The sequence below is a fragment of the Manacus candei genome, unplaced genomic scaffold (assembly GCF_025592945.1).
Source record: "Manacus candei isolate 608988 ecotype Guabito, Panama unplaced genomic scaffold, ASM2559294v1 h1tg000014l, whole genome shotgun sequence".
NCBI lineage: Eukaryota > Metazoa > Chordata > Aves > Passeriformes > Pipridae > Manacus > Manacus candei.
Window position 1 is genome coordinate 39,240,446 of NW_026138062.1, and position 20,968 is coordinate 39,261,413.

At 37.4% G+C, this 20,968-nt stretch overlaps 1 protein-coding gene across 9 annotated transcripts in view; it reads right to left on the minus strand.

Moving 5' to 3' along the window:
- Positions 1-20,968, minus strand: part of GRIA4 (glutamate ionotropic receptor AMPA type subunit 4) — a 218,538-nt gene that overhangs the window by 141,655 nt on the left and 55,915 nt on the right. For all 9 annotated transcript variants that reach the window (XR_007903235.1, XM_051779816.1, XM_051779811.1 and 6 more), the window contains exon 3: positions 4,356-4,595. Coding sequence is in view for 8 of the 9 variants with exons in the window: in XM_051779816.1 (XP_051635776.1) it covers positions 4,356-4,595 (240 nt within the window). In the remaining variant the exon portion in view is untranslated. The remainder of the gene's footprint in view (positions 1-4,355; positions 4,596-20,968) is intronic.

Genomic DNA, 20,968 nt, shown 5'->3' on the forward strand with positions numbered 1-20,968 from the left:
TAATGTTTGGACTTGATGACCTTAAGGGTTTTTTTCAATCTAAATGATTCTATGATTTTATTCTTTAACAGCTTCTCACACCTCTCCAGCCTTCTTCTGTGGTTTCAGGGTCCAAATTATTCTTTCTGGTGCCAGAAAATGTTGTTGTCAACTATCAAAATCATACAGTAGGCACACTTGTGCCAGGTCAAAAATCCCATGGATTTGTAGATACACAGCTTCCTTTAACTGTATGCCTCTTTTTAAGTTAAATACCTCTCAAACACAATAAAGCAACGTATATAAACTGAATGTTCTTCTGGTGTACTCATTTGTTTCTTTCACTTAATTCCCTTTAGAGGTCACATCAAATATTAACTGAACACTTCTCCCACCCTAGACTTCCCTTTCCTCTGGATATCTCAAGGAGGCATAGTTTTCATTTCAGCCCTTTCCTACTATGCTTTGCATAACTCGGTGTTCTACAGTGTGCTTTTTCCCTGTTCTGTCTGTGTTCCTGGAACTTTGCTGTTAATATTAATCGTATTAAGTACCGGGTCATAATTAAACCTTTTTATGGAAGAAGGGCAAGAGAAAGAGGAATGTATTGAAATAAAAGTACCCTTCAGGTTTTAGCTTCCGGTGTCACTCTCTCCTTGCTCAGTTTCCCCTGTTAAATAATGAGCTGAATTTTCCTTCATCTTTCTTTTAGGTCTAATGCCTTTTGAAAAACCTGTTCTCCTTTTCTGTAATGTCCCCTGCTAGATCCAATTAATTTTGTATTTTTGCCATTCTTCCTAGTATCTGCATCCTGTCACAGGACAGTGATTTTCCAGACTGTGAGTTTGGCAGAACATCAGAAAGGAAGGTTTAACATAACAGCTGAAGTCACCACCTCATCAGAGTTTGTGAGGTCCAAGACTACTATATGGTGTAAATTCCAGTGCAGTAAGTGGGAACAACGTGGAGAGATGCGACAAAAGTGCACTCCTGACCTGAAATGAAATGTTAACATAGATGCTCCCAGTGGCAAAGAGTTGAACGAAATGATACAGCAGAGAAACCTAACTCAGTAATAGTACTTAATTCTTCAACCCCTAAGAGCAAGCAGTAATTGTATGCAACCAAACCAAGAAACAAGGAGGATGGAAAAGCTCCAGGAGAGCAGGTCTGAAAACAACATGCATTTGCCCACCACTGCTGATGAAGGCTTGCCTAAGTTAATTTCATCATACGGCCTTCTGCCAAGGATTTCTGCCTTTTACAGTACTGATAGCTGCTAAGTACTGCCTTCTTCACAGACACCTACTCTGTTGGGCTGGAATCTATGCGTATTGCTTACCTTCCCCCATAAGAGCTTATTCATAGCTTCCCAGTCAAGCTGCAAAGACAACTTGCAGGCCCAGTAACAAAACCAAAAGCCTGAGGGGATTCACCTTCCTTCAATTTGCTTTGAGGGGGCTGCTCAGAGAGACAGGGAGACTGTCATCTGGCATGTAAAGGAAGGATCTCTGGTAAAAATCTGGACAAGGTTAATTTCAGGTCTCACTGACAAAGACCCTATGACTCAACATTAATGATTTTTTTTTCTTTTTCTAGTTACTCTGAGAGTAGGAGATGATGCTTACTTTTTTTTATCATATCTCAAGTCCACATTTAAATTTTCTCGTGTAAAGGTAGTGAAAATTTATTCAGCAGTTATGTGTCTTTATATTAATCTTAATACCAAAAGATGCATTGAATCTTATTTTCTCCTGCATTAAACTGCATCACAAGACCTATTTAGAATTTGAGAGACTATCCAATGTAGCACCATGTGGGATGACGGATAGAGTTAAACCTAGTGGAAATTCAGAATTTTAAGGTAAAAAGCAGCTGCAGTTCCCTGATGGACTGAGGTTGACATGCTCCCCAGTACAACGATAAACATCTGCTCACAGAAACAGAACGGAGTGTGGAACAAAGTGGAGGTATGTGGCCCCCCCTCCATTCTAATCCCAACAGAATGGGAGAACATTGTGCACTGAGACCATACAGTATCTGTGTGATAAGGGAGAATCAAGATGTTCTGCTGCTGAAAGCAAAAATCATGTCAACCCCCCTCCTCAGGTATCAAACCACGACCACTGCTCCCCCATTAAATACACTAATCAAAAATAAAAGTTATTTATGACTAGAGACACTCAAACTCCACCCAAACATAAAGAAAATAGTATAAAAGTAAGTTGGGGATAGGGGGAAAGTGTGAGAAGACCTCCACCAAAACTGCTGGGATCAGTCAACAGGCTGAGCCCATCTTCTCCCCCCCAAGAAGGACATCTTGGGTGAGAAATATACTCTAATGCTGCTTTTTGGAGTAGAGCTTTTGCTTGTGCTCACCCCACAGCATATTAGTTAGATTGCTTCATATCAGAGCTTGTGCTTGCTTAATGTATGTATCAGTAGATTGCTTTAAAACATATTTTTGCAGTAGACACTATCAACCTTCGAACCTTATTAATCTGTTACAATTTGTATTAATAAGAAGTGTTACTCTGTGAACTGTTCCTTGCAGTTGCCAGCAGTGGAAAACACCAGTTGCAGGACGCCCTGAGGAGTCTTGGCTCTGTTGAGTTTCCCCTAACAGGGAAGGTTGAGGTACCCTCTGATCTTGCAAATCTGTTGGCAAAGGGTCTCATTACGAGATGCTGACAGACTGTTGGGCACCAGGGTCTCGACTCTACCGAGGATACTGACAGACAAAAATCTAAACTCCCACTTTTCACATGACACACCTCCTGCATCCAAGCTGGCAAATGTCATCGCTTTATCAAAGACATGCTGATGAGTTCAGAGTTGCTGAGTTCAATGCCATAAGAATCATTTATTAACCATGCTGCTATAGACTGCATTTTGAAACTGTCCTTGGTGCGATATCTCATGCTTAAAAATGATGTCTCAATTTAATCAGGGGTGTGAATTTGGATGAGAAAGGTTGTGCACTCCTTCTCTTAACAATTTCCTGAACTTGTAGGACCACATCTGTAATTATCTGCTTGTTTTCTTTTTACCTATAACTATATCTTGAGTAGAAATACTTTTAAATTCCACTACATTTTTCTCTTTCCAGTCATCTAATCCCAGAACTTCCTTTATGGGTCCAGCAAGAATTAAAAAAATATTTAGTTTAAAACCAACAAACAATTATGGAACAATATAAACTTCTTCCTTCCATATTAATTTTGTTTTAAATTCAGGTATTTAGGCAGTATATCAAGCTAAAAACTCGCTAAAATTTAGTGCTTGTAGATATGAGAAAATTGACTTCAATAGCCGTACTCAAATAATTAAACAGATTTAGTTAGGTTAACGTAATTCCCTCTTTCTACTGTAGAGTAATTATACTGGAATAAAGCCACTTTAATTCCAGAATATACTGTCCACATGGGAAACTATATTGAAACAGCTGTAGTAAAATAATTATTTGACTACAGCTATGCCGCTTGCTTCCCCCCTGAAAGCAACTCATCAACATAAAAATCTTGCCTCTTTCACAGAAGCTCAGCTATGTTGGCTCAATCCTATTCCATAAACAAAGGCAGAAGGCTTTGCCAGCAGAACAAACACACAACTTGGAGTACAGATTTTACCTCTCAATTCCTCACTGAGTGGTGAGGTGTAGTAACGCACTTGCAGTTTTTTACCATTTTACCAGTTCTGAGATGCTCTGGGATGTGGAATGGAGACTGTGGATAGAGAGTGTACCCTTTTCTGTAATGAACTATGTATTTTATAAAAGTGTAGTCCAGCACAGAGAGAACTCCAGATGAAAGGACTAGAAGATAGGCTACTGCAGCACTCTCTCCCTCTGCTGGCCTGTGGCTATCTCATGCCTGGCAGGTATTGCCTCTTGCCCCCTCTACTCTGACACAGCATGAGGGTAGACCCTTTCTGTGCCTTGACCTTCCAAAGTTTGGAAGTCCCACATGCTCACTCACATCTCAGCTTACACCACTGTAGATGCAGAGAAGTGGTTGTTCCTCTCTATTTCTTTGTACTGCTGTCACTTACAAAGTGAGTTGAAGAGTGAACAGTGCTGTAAAATTCTGCTTATTGAACTGTGTCTTTGTTTCACTAACATTAGTTAAGATGTTTTAGTATTCTAGACTTAAAGCACAGGCTTTGGCTGGTCGATTACATACTATGTACATGCAATATCTAATTTTTGCAGAGAAAGGAATTCTAGATTCAGTCACACAGCTACACAGTCAGAGGTATTTCACTTCAAAGGCCCCTTAAAATTTGACTCCCCAAGCTCTCAATGGGACATAAAAATTCACAGCTCTTGCAAAAGTCATTTTGAACAATAAAGATAAGAAAGCTGGGTCACAACTTACCTCGGTCCGTGTCATACAGGAAAACAAAGCGGTTCCATTCATAATGATCCAGCAAGCTCAGGAGGGCTCCCCGCAGGGATGGCCGCAGCTGCAGCACAAACTGACTCTCACCCTCTGTGGGGAAACTTGGCGTGATGAGGGAGATGTGCAAGGCGCTGCAGAATGAGGTCAAGGTATGTACTGATCTCTTATCATATAGTCCAAAAATGGCAAAAACTCCTCTAGAATACTGGGAGCAAACTGAAAGAAATGAAAAACCAAACAAACAAGAGTTTAAGTCGTGACAGAATATGTTAACCTGCACTTACACATTCCAACATCCCCAAATTTTTAATTTGAAGATTTCCAGTTCTGCCTGTATAGCTAAATTCAATTTTCACATGTGTTTTGTTCTGGAAACCAATAAATGAATAGCTAAGTAACATTCTGTGTGTGACCTTTGGGTCCCATTCATAGAATGTTACTGTATCTAGAATTTTTGTTCTAAAATAAAATATAAAATAAATATGATGTATTTTTGCATTCAACATATGCTGTTTTAACTATAGCTCTGCATATTATCAGACATTAAGCATTTCCATTGGCTTAAACCGAAAAGTGTTCACATTCTAAAATATGAAAATCATAAAAAAAAGTTACTGACCTTGTAAGTGAAATTTGGACATTTTGAATTGTAAAAATGTAGAACCTTTGCTCCCTTTTAAGCAGGAAGCCCTTGTGGTACATTAAAACTTCTAGAGACATTGAGTAAAAACCTAGTTCATTAATAATCTCTTTGACTTTAAGAGGGCAGTTGAAGTAAAATATAGTAAGTTAGTGTGAGTAGAATTTTGCCCCAAACCTTTTATTTCTGCTCTGTGTTAATCTCAAAACCAGAAAACAATTGACCTGAATATATATTCTGAGTTTTGATTTGCTCTTGGAGTCATTTAAGACATGGAGAAAGACTTTTATTGATCTCATCAGACTGGATAAGGACTTTACTGATCTATGCACATAAAAGCAGGCATAAAATCCTGCCTTTCTAATTCATAAAGGGTCTAACGAAAAACATCCCATTTTTTCTGAAGCACAAAAGAAGTTATTAAAAACTGTGTGATCATTAATAGTGTTACCTATTCCAGAATCACATAAAATGGAGAAAGGAACAATCCATCTCGGGATCATTGTATCCATTTTCTCCTAAGTATGTATTTCCTATGCTCTCCTGTTCCAGATCCTCTCTTCTCCCGATGCATTCTTTCACATACCCTAACCATGGGAAAACTTAAGACACACCCTTTTAACTAGATGATGGCCTCCTCTCTTCTAGCCTGGAGGTCACAGCCATCCTGCGATTGCAGCACAGTGAGGGTACAGTGCACACACCATTAGCAAATTCAAATCAGTTCAGCTTTAATTCTTTCATTTTACATTTACTGCATAAAGAGCTAAAAATACAATTGGTGCATTTCTCTCCTAAGATTTGGGTGATTTACCCAGTTCCGATGCCAGAACTGGAGCAAGTGGCTTGATGGCAGTTTTGGATTTTATATGCTGCTCCAGTGTTATGGGCCCCAACCTAAGGATTTTCATAGCCAGATTACATATAAATAAAGCTTTTTCAAAAGCTTTCCTTTCCCTAAGTTCCCCTTTAATATATTGAAACACACCTCTTACAAACCCTCTCAGTATTTTCTTTGCTGGACCATACAACACACATTCCCTTAGACCCATCAAACAACTGGCTTGCCATTCCACTAATCATCTCAGGAAGCATTGTTCTGTCTTTCCCAGTTTCATCTCATCTTGCTTGAATACAGATGACTGACACGTTGAGAGTTTCAGTTGAAGGTTTTCTGCTTCTTTTTACATTACTTTCCCATCTCTACCATATTTCTGCTGACTTATCCTACTAGGACGTTGCGTTTTTCTAAATCTGCACCTCGGTGATGGCTGATGATCATATTGGGATCAAAATCTGCTCCTTTTTCCTTCTAAGTCATTGGCAAATGATGAATTTCTGCTTATAGTATAATATTTTTATTAGTCACTATTATTTGTTTTCCATTATGTCACACCTATTACTGTACTCCTCAAAATTATTTACTTCCACAGTTACATTCTTAGCCTGCTTATATCTATGTATTTATCTGCTTCTTCAGAAAATTCCATAATGGTACTCTGACTTTTTATCTCTGTGTCTACCGTAAAATTAGCCAACCAATATCTTCCTGCTGTAGGTGTGCTTCTCCAGCCTGGTACCTCCTCTTCTACCACCATTTGTTGCCATCTTCTCCTTAGTTTCATTCCTGCCTTTTAACTCTCCTGTTTGTCTCTATTTTCATAAATCACTTCTCTTAAGAGCATGTCTATTTCATTTCATTCTCTTGGCAACTGGAAGATATGGATTAATCCTATACCTTCTACCTTAATAACTTCTGGTTGCATTTTATGAGATTTTTTGTCTATAACCATATTTTAAGGCTTTCTTTCCATAAAACCTGTTCTATAACTTCACTGATCATACATATCACAACTCATTTAACAGCTCTACTATGAAGTATCATTATATATTGTTATTTTATCTGTCCTTCAGCAAACCAATTCTTGAAGAAGCAGAGAAGAAAGAGGTCATTCCCCTATTCTCATTAGTCATCACACCTTTTTTAAGGTCAACATTCTCCTTGAGTGAAAATCAATGTGAAGTATCTATTAGTTTTAAGTCTCCAACTAGATTTTCCTGCTTTTCTGTCCCGTCATCAATATAGAACAGTTTCAATTATTTTCCTATTTCCTGTATTTTTATTTAAATATGTAAATGACCTTCTGCTGTCATTTAAAAGTCCTCTAGAAATTTCATTTTTCAGTGAAAATCCTGACTTAGGCTCTCATTTCTGTAGTAAATGTCCTCTATACTCTCTCTTTTTTTCAACACAATCTTTCTTATTAATAACCCTTTTTAAATACTTATTTCTTATATCTTCCTTGTATAAGCATTCATTCAGTTCTGGAGTCACATCCTCCATGCTAGTTTCCTCTGCAAAGGAATTTCTCAGTGTTTTAAAAGTGTTTCCGTGAGGATATGGCAGGCCTCCTCTATTTTCAAACACATTGCAGTTAACTTTGCCAACTGAAATAACTGAACACAAATCTCACATATGTAAGTGGTAGTTACTTAATGTTTTCTGTTTAGAGAAATTCCTTGCTAAGGCTCTATATTGTCTTACTTCTTTGAAGCTTTACAGGGGCACAGGGTACTTTTGTAACACATGGTCCATATAGTAAAATTCCACATAATGAAAAATTCAAGAAATCAACGTCAAGCTGCGAAATTGTACACGTAGTGGAGTTAAAGCTCAAATTCATTCTCAGGATGAAGAAAAAAGTAAAACTTGAAATTTCATTAAATAACATTATATGACCTTACAGTACTTTTAACTAAAAGTATGAGAATAATAGTTCTTCATGTTCGAAGTAAACTATCCTTGCTACAGTCTAGATCCAAATTGATAAAACATTATCTGAATACCATTAAAATCCTGAAATAGCCAACCCAAGAAAACTTGTGCTATTAAACTTGAGATCAAGACTCGGAAGTAACTGAATATTATCTTTCTTTGTTCCTCGATAAGAAAAAAAATGCTAAGATGAAGGTTATGAGAATTTTTTCCTACTCAGTACAAAACCCACAGAGAGGAAAAATGCCTGTGACACTACAGAGATGAGGTTTAAACATATGCAGAGATCCTGCAACACTCCTGAATCAATTTTACAGTAATCAGTAGCGACCACAAAAATCAGCAAAGCCATGAGGATTTGCATTCTGACTCACTACGGTTCTCAGAAAATGCCTCCAGGCAAACATGACTACCTGGATTTCCTAATTCTTTATCCATTTCTCTTACACTTTTAAAAGCATTTTACTTATTATAAATGCACTAAATTACGCTTGGTAAAACAGTCACATATTAGCATTCTAAGAAAATTTTGTTCAAGATTTTTTCCCTCACAAATATAAACCAATGACAAATACAATTTCATGAGCATACTTTGAAATATATTAATAATTTAAACCAGACATCTCTTCATAGCTGACAACTTACTGCCCGTACCACACATGATTTTCTCTTGCAAACTTTGCAATGCCATTGGTTTCACCAAAGATAAGATGAATGTGGAGGTCAGACTCATAGAATCATAGAATGGTTTGGGTTGTGAGGGACCTTATAGATAAACTAGCTCCAACACTCCCTGCCATGGGAACAGACACCTTCCACTAGACCAGGTTACTCAGAGCCCTGTTCAGTCTGGTCTTGAACATCTCCAGGGATGTCCAGAACCTCTCTGGGCAAACTTCCAGTGACTCACCGCTCTCACAATAAAGAAGTTCTTCCTAGTATCTAACCTAAATCTACTCTAAGTTTAAAGTCATTACCCCTTGTCCTGTCACTACATGTCCTTGTAAATAGTCTCTCCATCTTTCTTTCTTGTAGGCTCCTTTCAGGTACTCGAAGGTTTCTCTAAGGTCTCCCCAGAGCCTTCTCTTCTCCAGGTTGAACCCCAGCTCTTGCAGCCTGTCTTCATAGGAGTGGTACACCAGCCCTGGGATAACTAAGTGGCCTCCTCTGGACTTTCTCCATGTCCTTCTTGTTTTGGAGGCCCCAGAGCTGGATGCAGTACTCCAAGTGGGGTCTCATGAAAGCAAACTAGAGGGGCAGAATCACCTCTCTGATCCTGCTGGTCACAATTCTTTTGATGTAGCCCAGGGCATGGCTGGCTTTCTGTGCAGTGAGTGCACATTGCCAAAACATGATGAGCTTCTTGTCCACCAACACCTCCAAGGCTTTCTTCTCAGGGCTAGTCTCGATCCATTCTCCGCCCAGTCTGTTCCACTTGGAACAGACTCCAGAGAAGATATTGCAATGCACCTTAAATAGCCAAGAAAATCTTATTTCAGTAGTTGTAATATGAATTAAGTATGTTCTATTCTAGCAGATTGAACTACGTGATAGTACCATCACTTTAAAAGAACAGGCGACTCACATCATAATGTCAAAATGGCAAAAATTGTATACTGCAGGGTTCACTGAGACACAGTCAAGTCACGTGGTCTTCTTTCTCTATGACAGAAGTATTTCCTAAAGCCCCTATTATTGTTCTGAAGATAAGTCCCTCACTTTAAACGGAAATCTATCTTGAAAAACAAAAAATTCCAACTTCTTCTTATTCCCAAGTTATACCCATGTAGTTTTAATCCTCTAAACAATATATTTACAAAGTGAAGTCTGATAAATAGAGTACAGCTGGTCTGCCAACAATGTTAGTTCTGCTCAGTAGCAAATAGGTACCAGATATGGGTACCATACAGGTAGGAATCTGGAAGACCTGCAGTCTAACATGGTAAATCCTGCTTCAGAGTCATGACTCACAAATCCTTTGTCTTCCAGGACATAGGTTCTGGAATGAACATCTTAAAATGCTTTCCCCTATGTTTTCAGCTCCTACATGGGAAGCCCTGGCACAGTTGGCTGTTACAGATATATTGACAGACCCACTCATCTGCCATAAACACAAAAACTGTGGAAGCACTAAAACTGAAAGACTCAGAGAAGTTTGCATTCTGAAGTTTTTCAGATATGAAGACAGTCTCTTCCCTTCCTCCTATGCTTTCAAGATCCAAAGGGGGAGTGGGGAGTGCGATCTGTCAATAACAACTTGCCTCTTGACTCTTCTAACTGCTCTCTCTGCTCCCCTAAACCAGCGCTGGATCTCCCCAGGGGGTACAGTCCTTCGCTAACTTCTCAGAATGGGTCTTTGCCATGGGCTGCAGATTTTCAAGAACTGCTACACTGTAGGTGCTCCCTATGAGCTACAATCTTTTGGGAAAAGACTGCTTCAGCATGGGTCCCCCACACGCCACCATTCCTGTCAGAAAACCTGCTCCACCATGGGCTCCTCCCTCCACAGGGCCACAGTGCTTGTCAGGAGCCTCCTCCAGCCTGGGCTCTCCACAGGCTGCAGCTTCCTTCAGGGCACATCCACCTGCTCCAGTATGAGGTCCTTCATGGGCTGCAGGTGGATCTCTGCTCCCCTTTTGACTTTCATGGAGTGCAGACAGACAGCCTGCCTCACCAGGGTCTTAACCACAGGCTGCAGAGGAATCTCTGCTCTGGTTCATGGTTCACCTCCTCCTCCTTTTTCTCTAAACTCGGTGTCTGCAGGGCTGTTTCTCTCACATTTTCTCACTCCTCTCTCTCACTGTTTTTATGCAGTGTTTTTTTTTCCTTTACTAAATGTGTTATCTTGGAGGCACCACAGCATCACTGATAAGCTCAGTTTTGACCAGTGGCAGGTCCATTTTGAAGCTGGCTGAAAACTGGCTCTGTCCAACATGGGAGTGGCTCCTGGTGTCTTCTCACAAAGGCTGCCCCTGTAGCCCTTCCTCCCAACCAAAATCTGTCCACAGAAAGCCAATAAACCTGGTAAACTCTGGGCAGCAACAAACTTCAAAAATGCATTTAGGGAGTCACACTTCCTTGTCACCACAATAGTATATGAAGGTTTTAATTTGAGGTGTTTCTGCAATGCTGTCAGTGGTCCATGTCCTCGTGGACAGTCATCTACTCTCTATTTTGTTCAACTGCTGTGCACCCGTGTATGCCAGCACTGATATAAAAAATACTTTGTAAATTTTCTCAACCTAAAGAACTCCTTCCAAGAGGAACAGCCTAGACATGCAGAGATGCAAGCTTTACATGTGAGATGAGGCACAGAAGGGAGAATCATTTAATTCAAATACGAACCCACCTCCCAAGGTCAAATGATTTATCAACTTAGATCTGTGAAAGCTCTGACACCTGAGACGAGATTAGGCAGTATTTCTAAAACAGCTTTGAGATTAGAGTTTCCTGTTAAAATAGCAAAAGATGTTTCAGTTCATTTTGCACAGATCCTCCCAACTGTCTCTTCCTCCTCTGAGATCCCCAATCCACCTCCTCCTGATCCCTCCACTGACCCTCACCTCCTGGAAGAGGACACAAGGTTAGTCAGGGCTCCAAAATTAAAAGACAAATGATCTAAATTTACCTCTCTGTAGTTTTAAACTATCTTGTACTGAAATCCAGTACAGATTTGATACACAAATGCTCTTCCTGGGTTGCGTTTGAGACTACTGAGTTAATATTAAATTATGTTGTTGCATTAAGAAAAATTCCCAGCACTGAGATCAACCTAATGAGATACCTTCATGAATTAAATCAGTGATATGGGATGACAGATAGGATTATAAAAGAGAAAACAGTGTTATGTAAAGTGGGTAGACGAAAAATATTACAGATGTATTAGGACCAGTTTACTACTACTTTAAGAATAGTCTGGAATAGAATAAGATACTTTTAAATACTGTTATTCAAAATAGGGCAAAAGGGACACAAAGAGTTTCTTACAAATTATATGGTTAATACATCCGACAACATCCTACAAACCCCTCTTCATGTTCTATTTATGGACCCTGCACCCTCTAAATCATCATGTACCTTTGCCTTTTGATCACAAACTTCTTCAAGCAAAACAATTATCTTGTGTTTAAGAGGCATAAATCACATGTCAGGTAGCAACATACCTAAAGCATTATAACGAGAAATAATATCACCTCATTACTTTAACTAAAATCAATTTATTGCTTCACAAGTTAATATATCATTAATGATTGAGGTGAACAAAAAGAGACTAAATTAACATCTTTCCAACTTAAAAAAAAATAGAAAAAAGAAAAAAAAAAGGAATAACAAACATTACCCTCTCAAGCATTTATTCCTCTCAAACGTTTGCCCTCCTATAATAGGATATTGCATAACGAAAAGTCTGGTATGTTGGATACTGAACCTCTGAAACTAAATTCATGCTCTGGAGCAAGTCATTTTGCATTCCCATGTCTCGGTTCTCAACATCTCAACTGTCTGTTCTGTTGAGGACTATACACATTTGACAGGAAGGCCGGTCTCCTATTAGGTATTTTTAAAAAGTTTAGCACCCCAATGTGTACGAATGTTATATCTAGTGCACCTTTATCTTGAAATTCCATAGTAAATTCAACAGCAGATCCATCAAACTGGGGCACAGATAACTCAGTAATGTTTTTTACTCACAGCAATGGGTTACTTCTAGTACTCTCTTTTAAGTGACTTGCCAGTTTATTTAAAAATACTCTCCTAAGATCAATGAAAATCTTGGCTTAATGTGCTAGATCAAATGGTAATTTGGGAAATGCAGTTCTGTTTGTTCAGCTGCAGATGTGAGAACATACTGCAAAACAAGATACAAACTTATTACATTTTTAAAGTAATTGTTACATTTCCCGAAACCATTGTTGAGAATTTGCTCTAAAAGACTATTTCTGCTCAAAGTCAATTCCTGAAAAAATGGCAGAAAGTGATAGTGCATTTCTTGCCTATTGAATGGAAAATGGAATTGAATTAGCTTAACTAACATGCACGGTATTTTCTTCTTTTAAAATAAATTTGAACTTTGTAATATAGTATTTTGTGTGCAATATCTTTTATCGGATTACTAAGCTACAGAACATTAACTTTAGAAGGTTACCATGAGAGATGCCCAAAATAACAGAGAAAATCATCGAGACCAGGGCAAGACTGCCTTGTAGATCCAACTGCTGAACTCTTCTCTGTGTTTCATATGGAGTAAGATTTTCTCTCCACAAATTAATACATTGATTAAAGCTTCCTCAGAGTCAATTCCAAAAGAATTTGTGAAACAAGCATGTGTCTCTTTGTATAGGCACACAGGGAGAGTGGCGGGGACTGTCTCAGCTGGTTCTTACCACCCAAAATCAGGGATTTAATTTCTGAGGGTTTTTTTTCTGTCTCTAAACCAGAAAAAAGTACATTCAGAAGGCAGATCATCCCTGCTTAAAATGGGTGATAAATTAAGTGTACTGATTCATCCACTAGAAGTACCTATCTCTTTTTGGATGCAAAAGGAGACTACATAACTATGAAAAGTTTGGCACCCACATTTAGATAAATACATTTAAAATTGTTTTAAAAAAAATCACTGTAGGAAAAAGTCTTTTTCTCCTCTTTCCATCCCTAGATTCCACGTGTTTTGGAGCTGCCATTCTCTGAGGCCCTTCTCATATGACCAGCACACATCCCTTACAGGCAAGAGCTGGAGGTATTTCTCAGATACAGACCATGCACCTCTATTTTCCTAAAAAGTGATGACAACTCTCATTTCTTGATGAAGAACACAAAGTAGCTTGGCCTTTCATAAATTTCTAGGATTGAAACTGCTTTAATCTTTAAGTACTTTCTGTCTGAAAACTTCGGCACCACTAAAGTATTTTACTTTCATTAATATATAATTCCACATAATTTAAATCCAATGGAACATTTTTGCAGAACGAGATAAAAACTTCCACTGGGTTTATTTACAAAATTTCTCTTTCCGCTGTGCCTTGGCTAATCTCTTTGATAGAACACTCCTCATGAATTTCACATTTGCTGAATGCTAACAAATCTTTTCTCATTTTTAAAAACACTTTACATCTCTGTCTGTAATAAATTATCCACTCTTTGTGCCTTTGTCCTCTAGTCCTGTGCACTCCATGGATCTGATATTTATAGGTTTCTGGCAATGCACATACACGTGCATATCCCCAACTCTGCCAAAACTTTCTTTTTGAAAGCTGTCCCACAGAGAATCCACATGCAGCATTTACCTTTCATAGTCACATGAATGAGAATCCACATTAGTACAAAGTTCTTTTCTGGCTGTTTTTAAAAGCTGATAAAAATATCAGTAACATGTGAGACTGCCAGGCTTTTCAAAACCATAGTAGTTTTTAAAAAAGTTAAACATGAAGCTTTTGGTAGGAAGTTACTATGACACTGGCAGGTTTTCTCAAGGACAAAATGTCTACAGCTATCTCTTAATTTTTTTTTTCCTCCTTTAGGACAAAAGCTTAGAGAGGCATAACAGATTGCATGGAAATTAGACTGGACTTCAGTAAAAAACTGGCTTATGGAATCAATGGTAAAACTTCCAGGTGCTTAATTGAGGTGAATATTTCAACTCAGATGCCTGTGGTGGTTAGAGATCCTCTTGCAAAATCATATCATCTCTTCAGTTTGCCAGCTGAGGAAAAACTCATCTTCATTAAATAAATATCTAGATAAATCATGTTTTATAACTTATCTAGATTGTCTGTACAATTAAACATTTTTTGCTGTTCACAGATTGATTCATTTCCTTACGAGATGTACTATTTCTTTCAATTCATACTTGAACTTCATCCAAACATTTCTTCGTAGAGAAAACAAATTACTTTGCAGTTTGTATTCCCTCCCCAAATGTAAGATTTTATAAAACCTGCCCCCATATCCCATTGTAATGAAACAGAACAAAAAGTATGAATTTTTTTTTAAGAAGTAATCCTTTGATGGCCCACTTCTCTACAACATTAGCTTTCTTTTTTCCTTTTATCTTGAAAAGGGAGAAAATAAGCATATTTAAACAGATATTTTTCTTTCCAGAAGAAAAAGAACTGAAAAAAAAAAATCAGTTTAATCAATTTTAAATGGGAGGGTATCTTACGAAGCTTGTAGTTGATTACATAAAAATAGCTTTTTATACATAGCTATGTAATCACAGATTTTTTTTTACACATAAGAAGAACTATTTGTAGTTTACAGAAAAAAATAGTGATAATTTTTTCTTCCTTTTGGAGAAATACATGTTAATTTTGCAGTACTCCTGCCAGCAAAACTGTCATTTACAGGAATTAACTGAACTACATTTGAGATGTGAGAGGTGAAGCCATACCACACGGCTCCTGACCTAAACTGTTTTGATGAATGCATTACCATCATTTACACCTCAAATACTGTTTTCAATGCTGGGCCCCTCACTACAAGACAAACATTGAGGCACCGTAAGGAGTCCTGATAAGGGTGACAAAGCTGGTGAAGAGTCTGGAACACAAGTCCTGTGAGAAGCAGCTGAGGGAGCTGGGGTCTTTAGTCTGGAGAAAAGGAGGCTCAGGGGTGACCTTATCACTCTCTACAAGGTCTTTTCCAACATTAATTGTTCTACAATTCTGTAACTCACACTTTGCTTCTTTATGTTAAACATTGTGTTCTAATTTCACTGAACTGAAACAAAACATGAACTGTGCTGTAATTTGAGGAAGCATAAGAAAAGTATTTTTTAAAGCATTGTGGAAGTTTGGTACTACGCTTCCATATGACTTCAAAAGGAGACTAACCATTTAACTACTCTCTCTGACTTACGAAATATCTCTCCAGATCGCTGGAACATCTAGAAAAAGGAAGAAATAGAAGGCAGGTAATCATGAAAGATGTGAGTAACTTCATCCAGTGTGAAGGTGAATGTGCTTAGCTGTCTGTCATTCAAACTTGAAAAAAGATGGGGGTTTTCTATCTGGTTTGTAGTTTTACATTTAGAATTAAACCCTGTTCTTAAGAGGGGTTGCCCACTGAAGTGTAATGATCTTTGTCCAGTCCAAGCTTTTGACTGTGTCAGCTCAAGTGAGGCTGGGATTCTACCTTCTTCCCTCAGTAGCAGATTTCACACCATCAAGAGTCCCCTCACTAGCAATTTAAATCATTGCTTACTTTGATTCATGCTACTGCACAAGGATATTATCTTAAATGATTCCTCCTACTTCGCCGTTTACCATAAATGAATGAAGCCATGGATTCCTCTTGGCCTCAACAAGGTCAAAAGACATTCATCATATAATGTTGATTAAATAACATTAAATAAAACACTGCTTTCTTGGCCACCCTTAGATCTAAGTATCTTTTAAAGAGCCAGAAAACATGGTTTCTAATTTCTGAAAAAAATGTTCATGTTAAGAGGATATATGTGATGAAAATGTTACCTATTTTTCACAATTTCCCATGGTTTAATATAAACTATTATCTTATTTACATAAAATCTAACTTGGAAAAAAAAAGCCTTTTTGGTAATTTTTTTTTGCTCCTAACTGAACTTTACATAAGAAGAGTTTCTGAATACTTTTGATAAAATCTGTTGTTTGTCCTTCCTTCTTTCCTTCCTTCCTTCCTTCTTTCCTTCCTCCTTCCTTCTGATGGTAGGAACGTGGGTCTTAGCCTGTTTGGGTGACTATAGATATCTGGGAATCTTAGTTACTTACAATGTCTCATGCTGAACTCTCAAACAGATCGTGTTTTTCATACTTGTACTTGTTCCTTTGTGTTGCCTTGTTGTTTTGACCACCTCACTGCACAGAAGTTTTTTCAGCATCTTGTAGCTTGCCCGTTTTTCCCAGATGATGAAGTGATCATAGCTAAGGGATTTTTTCAGATGTAGATTCTGTTTACTACAGACATGTAATACTAAAATGACATTAGGGAATTACTGTCTGTGGAGTACCAGAAGTCCAAAATTTAAGAAATCCTAAGCTAGACTCCTACCCTCTGCCCATTTTTCCCATGTGCCTTGCAGTTTCTTCTCTACTCATTTTATGAGAGCTTCTTCTTAGCCTGCCATGACTGTGCCAGTGGGAATCAATAACAGTACAGTTGGGTGGTTTAAAAATCATATATTTGGCATGGATGAGTGGAAACATGTTCCGTTGTCTTCCTGTTTTTTGCCACCAAGCTGTTTTTTCTTTCTCTGAAAAACTTGTCTTTCAACTTCTTTTATGTAAAAAAGGCATTTCTAAATAGCCATAGGTCTCACATAATAATTAAAATAACAAGGAAAAGGAATTGCCCTTCTACAAATAAAATATAAATGAACCTTTTGACCAAGGTTATTTACAGTGAAAGTCATTCACCTTCTGAACGGAAGACCAGCCTCATCAGATCTGAGTTCAAGACACATCCTGGCCATGCCCTGTGTTTAATGACTTCAAGCTCTAACTTCTTGATCTGAAGGCCAGGTTTCAGTGAAAGCAGCTGAAACTGGCACACAGTGTCGAATGCTGTATTTAAATGGAGTATGCTTCCTAAATATCTCTTTTCAGCTAACATAAGACAAGAAAAGAAGCTTAATACATGCCTAGACACACTTGTCTATACTCCATAAGAATATGTATGTATGTTTTCTATTCTTGTGGATCACAAATTCTTCTATTCTAATGCAAACTGTGCAGCTGTTTGTTTTAAACACATAAATCTCTACTATAAAAAGATAGATATTGGTTTAGATGTCTTTAAAAGAAATATGCAGATAAGCTAAATAAAGTACATCACTTTGTAAGTGCATCTAACATATTTGTTTTACATACTTCTCCGTGTTTAGTTTAACAAGGAGAGTTTATTTCATTTCAATTCTGGGACAAGAGATACTTATGAAAATGAATGTGCCATTGTCTGAGCGCCTAACAGTTGATAAGAAGAGAATGTTTATGTAGTCTCATAAAGCATAGTTACCGCACACAAAACAATGTTTCACATGAAATAATTATGTCGTACATTTTGTTATGAATGAACACCTCTTTTGTAACTCTGTATTTATAAAACATTTAACAAAATGGTGTCTTTATCCAGAACTGAAGCTCTTACGGGCTTCCAGACAAAAGCAGACTGCAGAACACAGGTAAAGGTTTTCAGTGCTTGGCATGACCTGTCTTCCCTTGACTCAAGTAGCCATTCTTAAACACAACACAATCTTTAAATAGGTAGAATTTGTTTAGCATACCTCATATTCTCCTCTAAGAGCAAAACTGCCAACTTGCATTAAAATCAATTGATGTCACAAAATTGAATTATTATATTCTTGACTACAGTAATGACAGCACCTTTCTTCCAACCACTGCTGTCTTTCATGCTATTCCCCAAGACATAAAAATATGGTAGCACAACTCACTGACTTAAAATCATAAACTGAAAGAAATCAAACTGCTTCTCGAAAGCTACCTGCCCATTGCTCCCCTTTGGCATGCTGTGATACAGATATTTGGGTTCCTATCCTGTGCTTGGCACAACAATCAAAAATGCTGTTTCCATCTGTCTTCCTATCACATTGTCAGTTTGTGAGCTTATAAATGAGAACAGTAATCTGTAACGCATAACAAAAAGATGGCAAAACGTATTCAGACCATTTAAGTGAGAGGGTATTGCTGGTCAAAGCCTAAAACAGCTGTCAATATTCAAGTTTTATGCACCACTTCACATTTTTCTATGTGCAATGGGTTTTCTTCAGTTCACAAGAAATATACCTTCTGAAGGCAGAGATCATGACTTCTGTAGTTGGAAACCGCTCAACAAAAAGACAGAAGTGACAGAAATATGTTTTTCAGTTATCTTCATTTCTTTCTGAGTTTTCAGCTAATCCTGCTTTCTCTCTGCCATGTTTTCAGGCACTGTCTTAAGTATTTCCACAATTTCACTAATTTAAAATAGGAGCACAAGCCCTCTCATTTTGTTCTCTCATATCTTTCGCAGGAATGGGGCTTCATCCATAAGGCATTTTGAAATGGACTATCTATAATTGGGATTTCTACAAAGCTGAGAATTGTGCTGGTGATAGTTTTAGAAAAGACAGATAAGAAGGGAGCTGAGATTGTTTGGCTGGCACCCTGTTATCTCTGTGAATGGACCAAAGGCAGGTGAACTGTAGGGTCTGGGGGAAAAGGAGGCAGATTATCAAACAGGTTTTCCCATTACAAAATATTTTTCTTTATCGCAGTTATCACAAGACATTTAAAATAGCTGTCAGGTTATGTAAACTTCTTTTGCTGTTCCAAGAGCAGCCTTTCCAATTGAAATCTATGTTTTTTCATTTTATTTTTGGACTTTAGGCTTACCAAAGGTAAGGGTCCTTCACTTCACTGAACTATTGATCAACAAAGTGAGCAACATCCTCCCTGTTCTTTTGTATATCAATCTTAGCCTGCAAAACAGACCACTGAAATTTAATAAAACATTTAACAGCTTGATATAAATAATGCAAGAACACATCTTTGTGGATGTACTGAAATTAATTTACTGTAAAGACTGCTTTAAGAATAACAAAATATTGTATATATTACCTTAGGCATTATTTAAGGCTAGTAGCTTCTATGCCAGTATTTGCAGGAGTAAGCAAAATTAGTTCAGCACAGTTCACAGCTGTGATCACTGGAATAAAGCTCAGGGTCTAGGGGCCGCTAGCTCTGATATTCTACTAAAAAGGAAACTGTATTTTACTACTGGTCCACTGGGCCTGATGCTAATAATTTTTAAATGGCCTGTTAGTGGCCTCAAGCTACTTTTTATTTCAAATCCTATTAACATTTGTGTATCTTTAAACTATTTTATTGTCTTAATTAGTATATATCCATTCATAATTCCTTGTCAGTCTGTTGCAATACACAAAAAAGAAAAATGAGAAAAAATCATTAACAGTGGCCAAAGAGTTGTTGGATGAAATGTGACTGTGGTAATGTGCAACCAAACCAATCACACAAACAGCAAAGTACAGTAATGCTTCTGTAGAAATGTTGCTTTTCTCTACAGTGCCTCTGCACGATCAAACCTACTGCCTTAGGATAATGCATTGGTATTCCTTATGGGTATATTGAAGAAAAGCAAACCATTGTAGGTATAGATTTTAAGAAAACCAGGTTCAATCTTTTTAGCTATAAAATTAGATTAAAAAAATTGAAAAGTTTTTCACAGTTTTACTGATCCCAGCAACATGTACTCAAAACAATTGTTGTAAACCCAGTTCTTCCTTTTTCTGTGAGACTGTCTGTGTTCTGTTTCAGACAAAATTTCTTTAACAGAAACAGAAATTTTCCTTGAATAAGGCTTGCAATATATTTTTTAATGCATATATGCTAACATGTAAAAATACTTCTGTTATTAACACCTATTAATTTCCTGTAGTCCAAAGCTACCATAACATGTATTTTATTAAAGAAGTCCCATTATATTTGTCTTGGTTTATGATTTATCTTTGTTTTATGATCTTTACATTTCTAACACACAGAAAACTATTAGCAATTAGGTACCACTACAATTTTATTGCATAAATATGCAATTACTGGCCCAAATCAACTGCTTCAACTCTATAAAACTCTGACCATGCTGAACATGACTTTTTAATCAGACAAAGTTTTAAATGAAATGCTGACATATACCTAACTCAGTCGGTCAGGAACAAAGAATTTTTCTCTCCTACACAGTTATGCAGAATCTTACCAACTACCCTGCACCTGACTAATTTGTTTATAGGTACACAAATGAACACAAATGCTACTAAACCTAAGGAATCAAAATACAGAATATATATCACTACTTGATTTGAAGCAAAAGAGTTGCTGTGAAAAAGAAATAATATATGGAAGCATAGAAAACTTGTCTTTTTAAAACCTTTCTCTACAATCTCAGGCTATTTTTATAGCGTTTCCACAACAGTTATGCTTCTATACCTACTCACAAAAGAAAGAGAGGCACCAACTACTCTTTTGCCTGAGATAAAATATAATCTAGATAGGGTCATTTCTTCCAGGTTCTGCTATGTTTAAGGTGTGTCTTGCTGAAATCACACTGAAGAGATTAAAAAAAAATTAAAAATCCAGTCCTTGTATTTTCTTGATTTTTAATGTCTGAATCATCTACACATCCACACTTTGC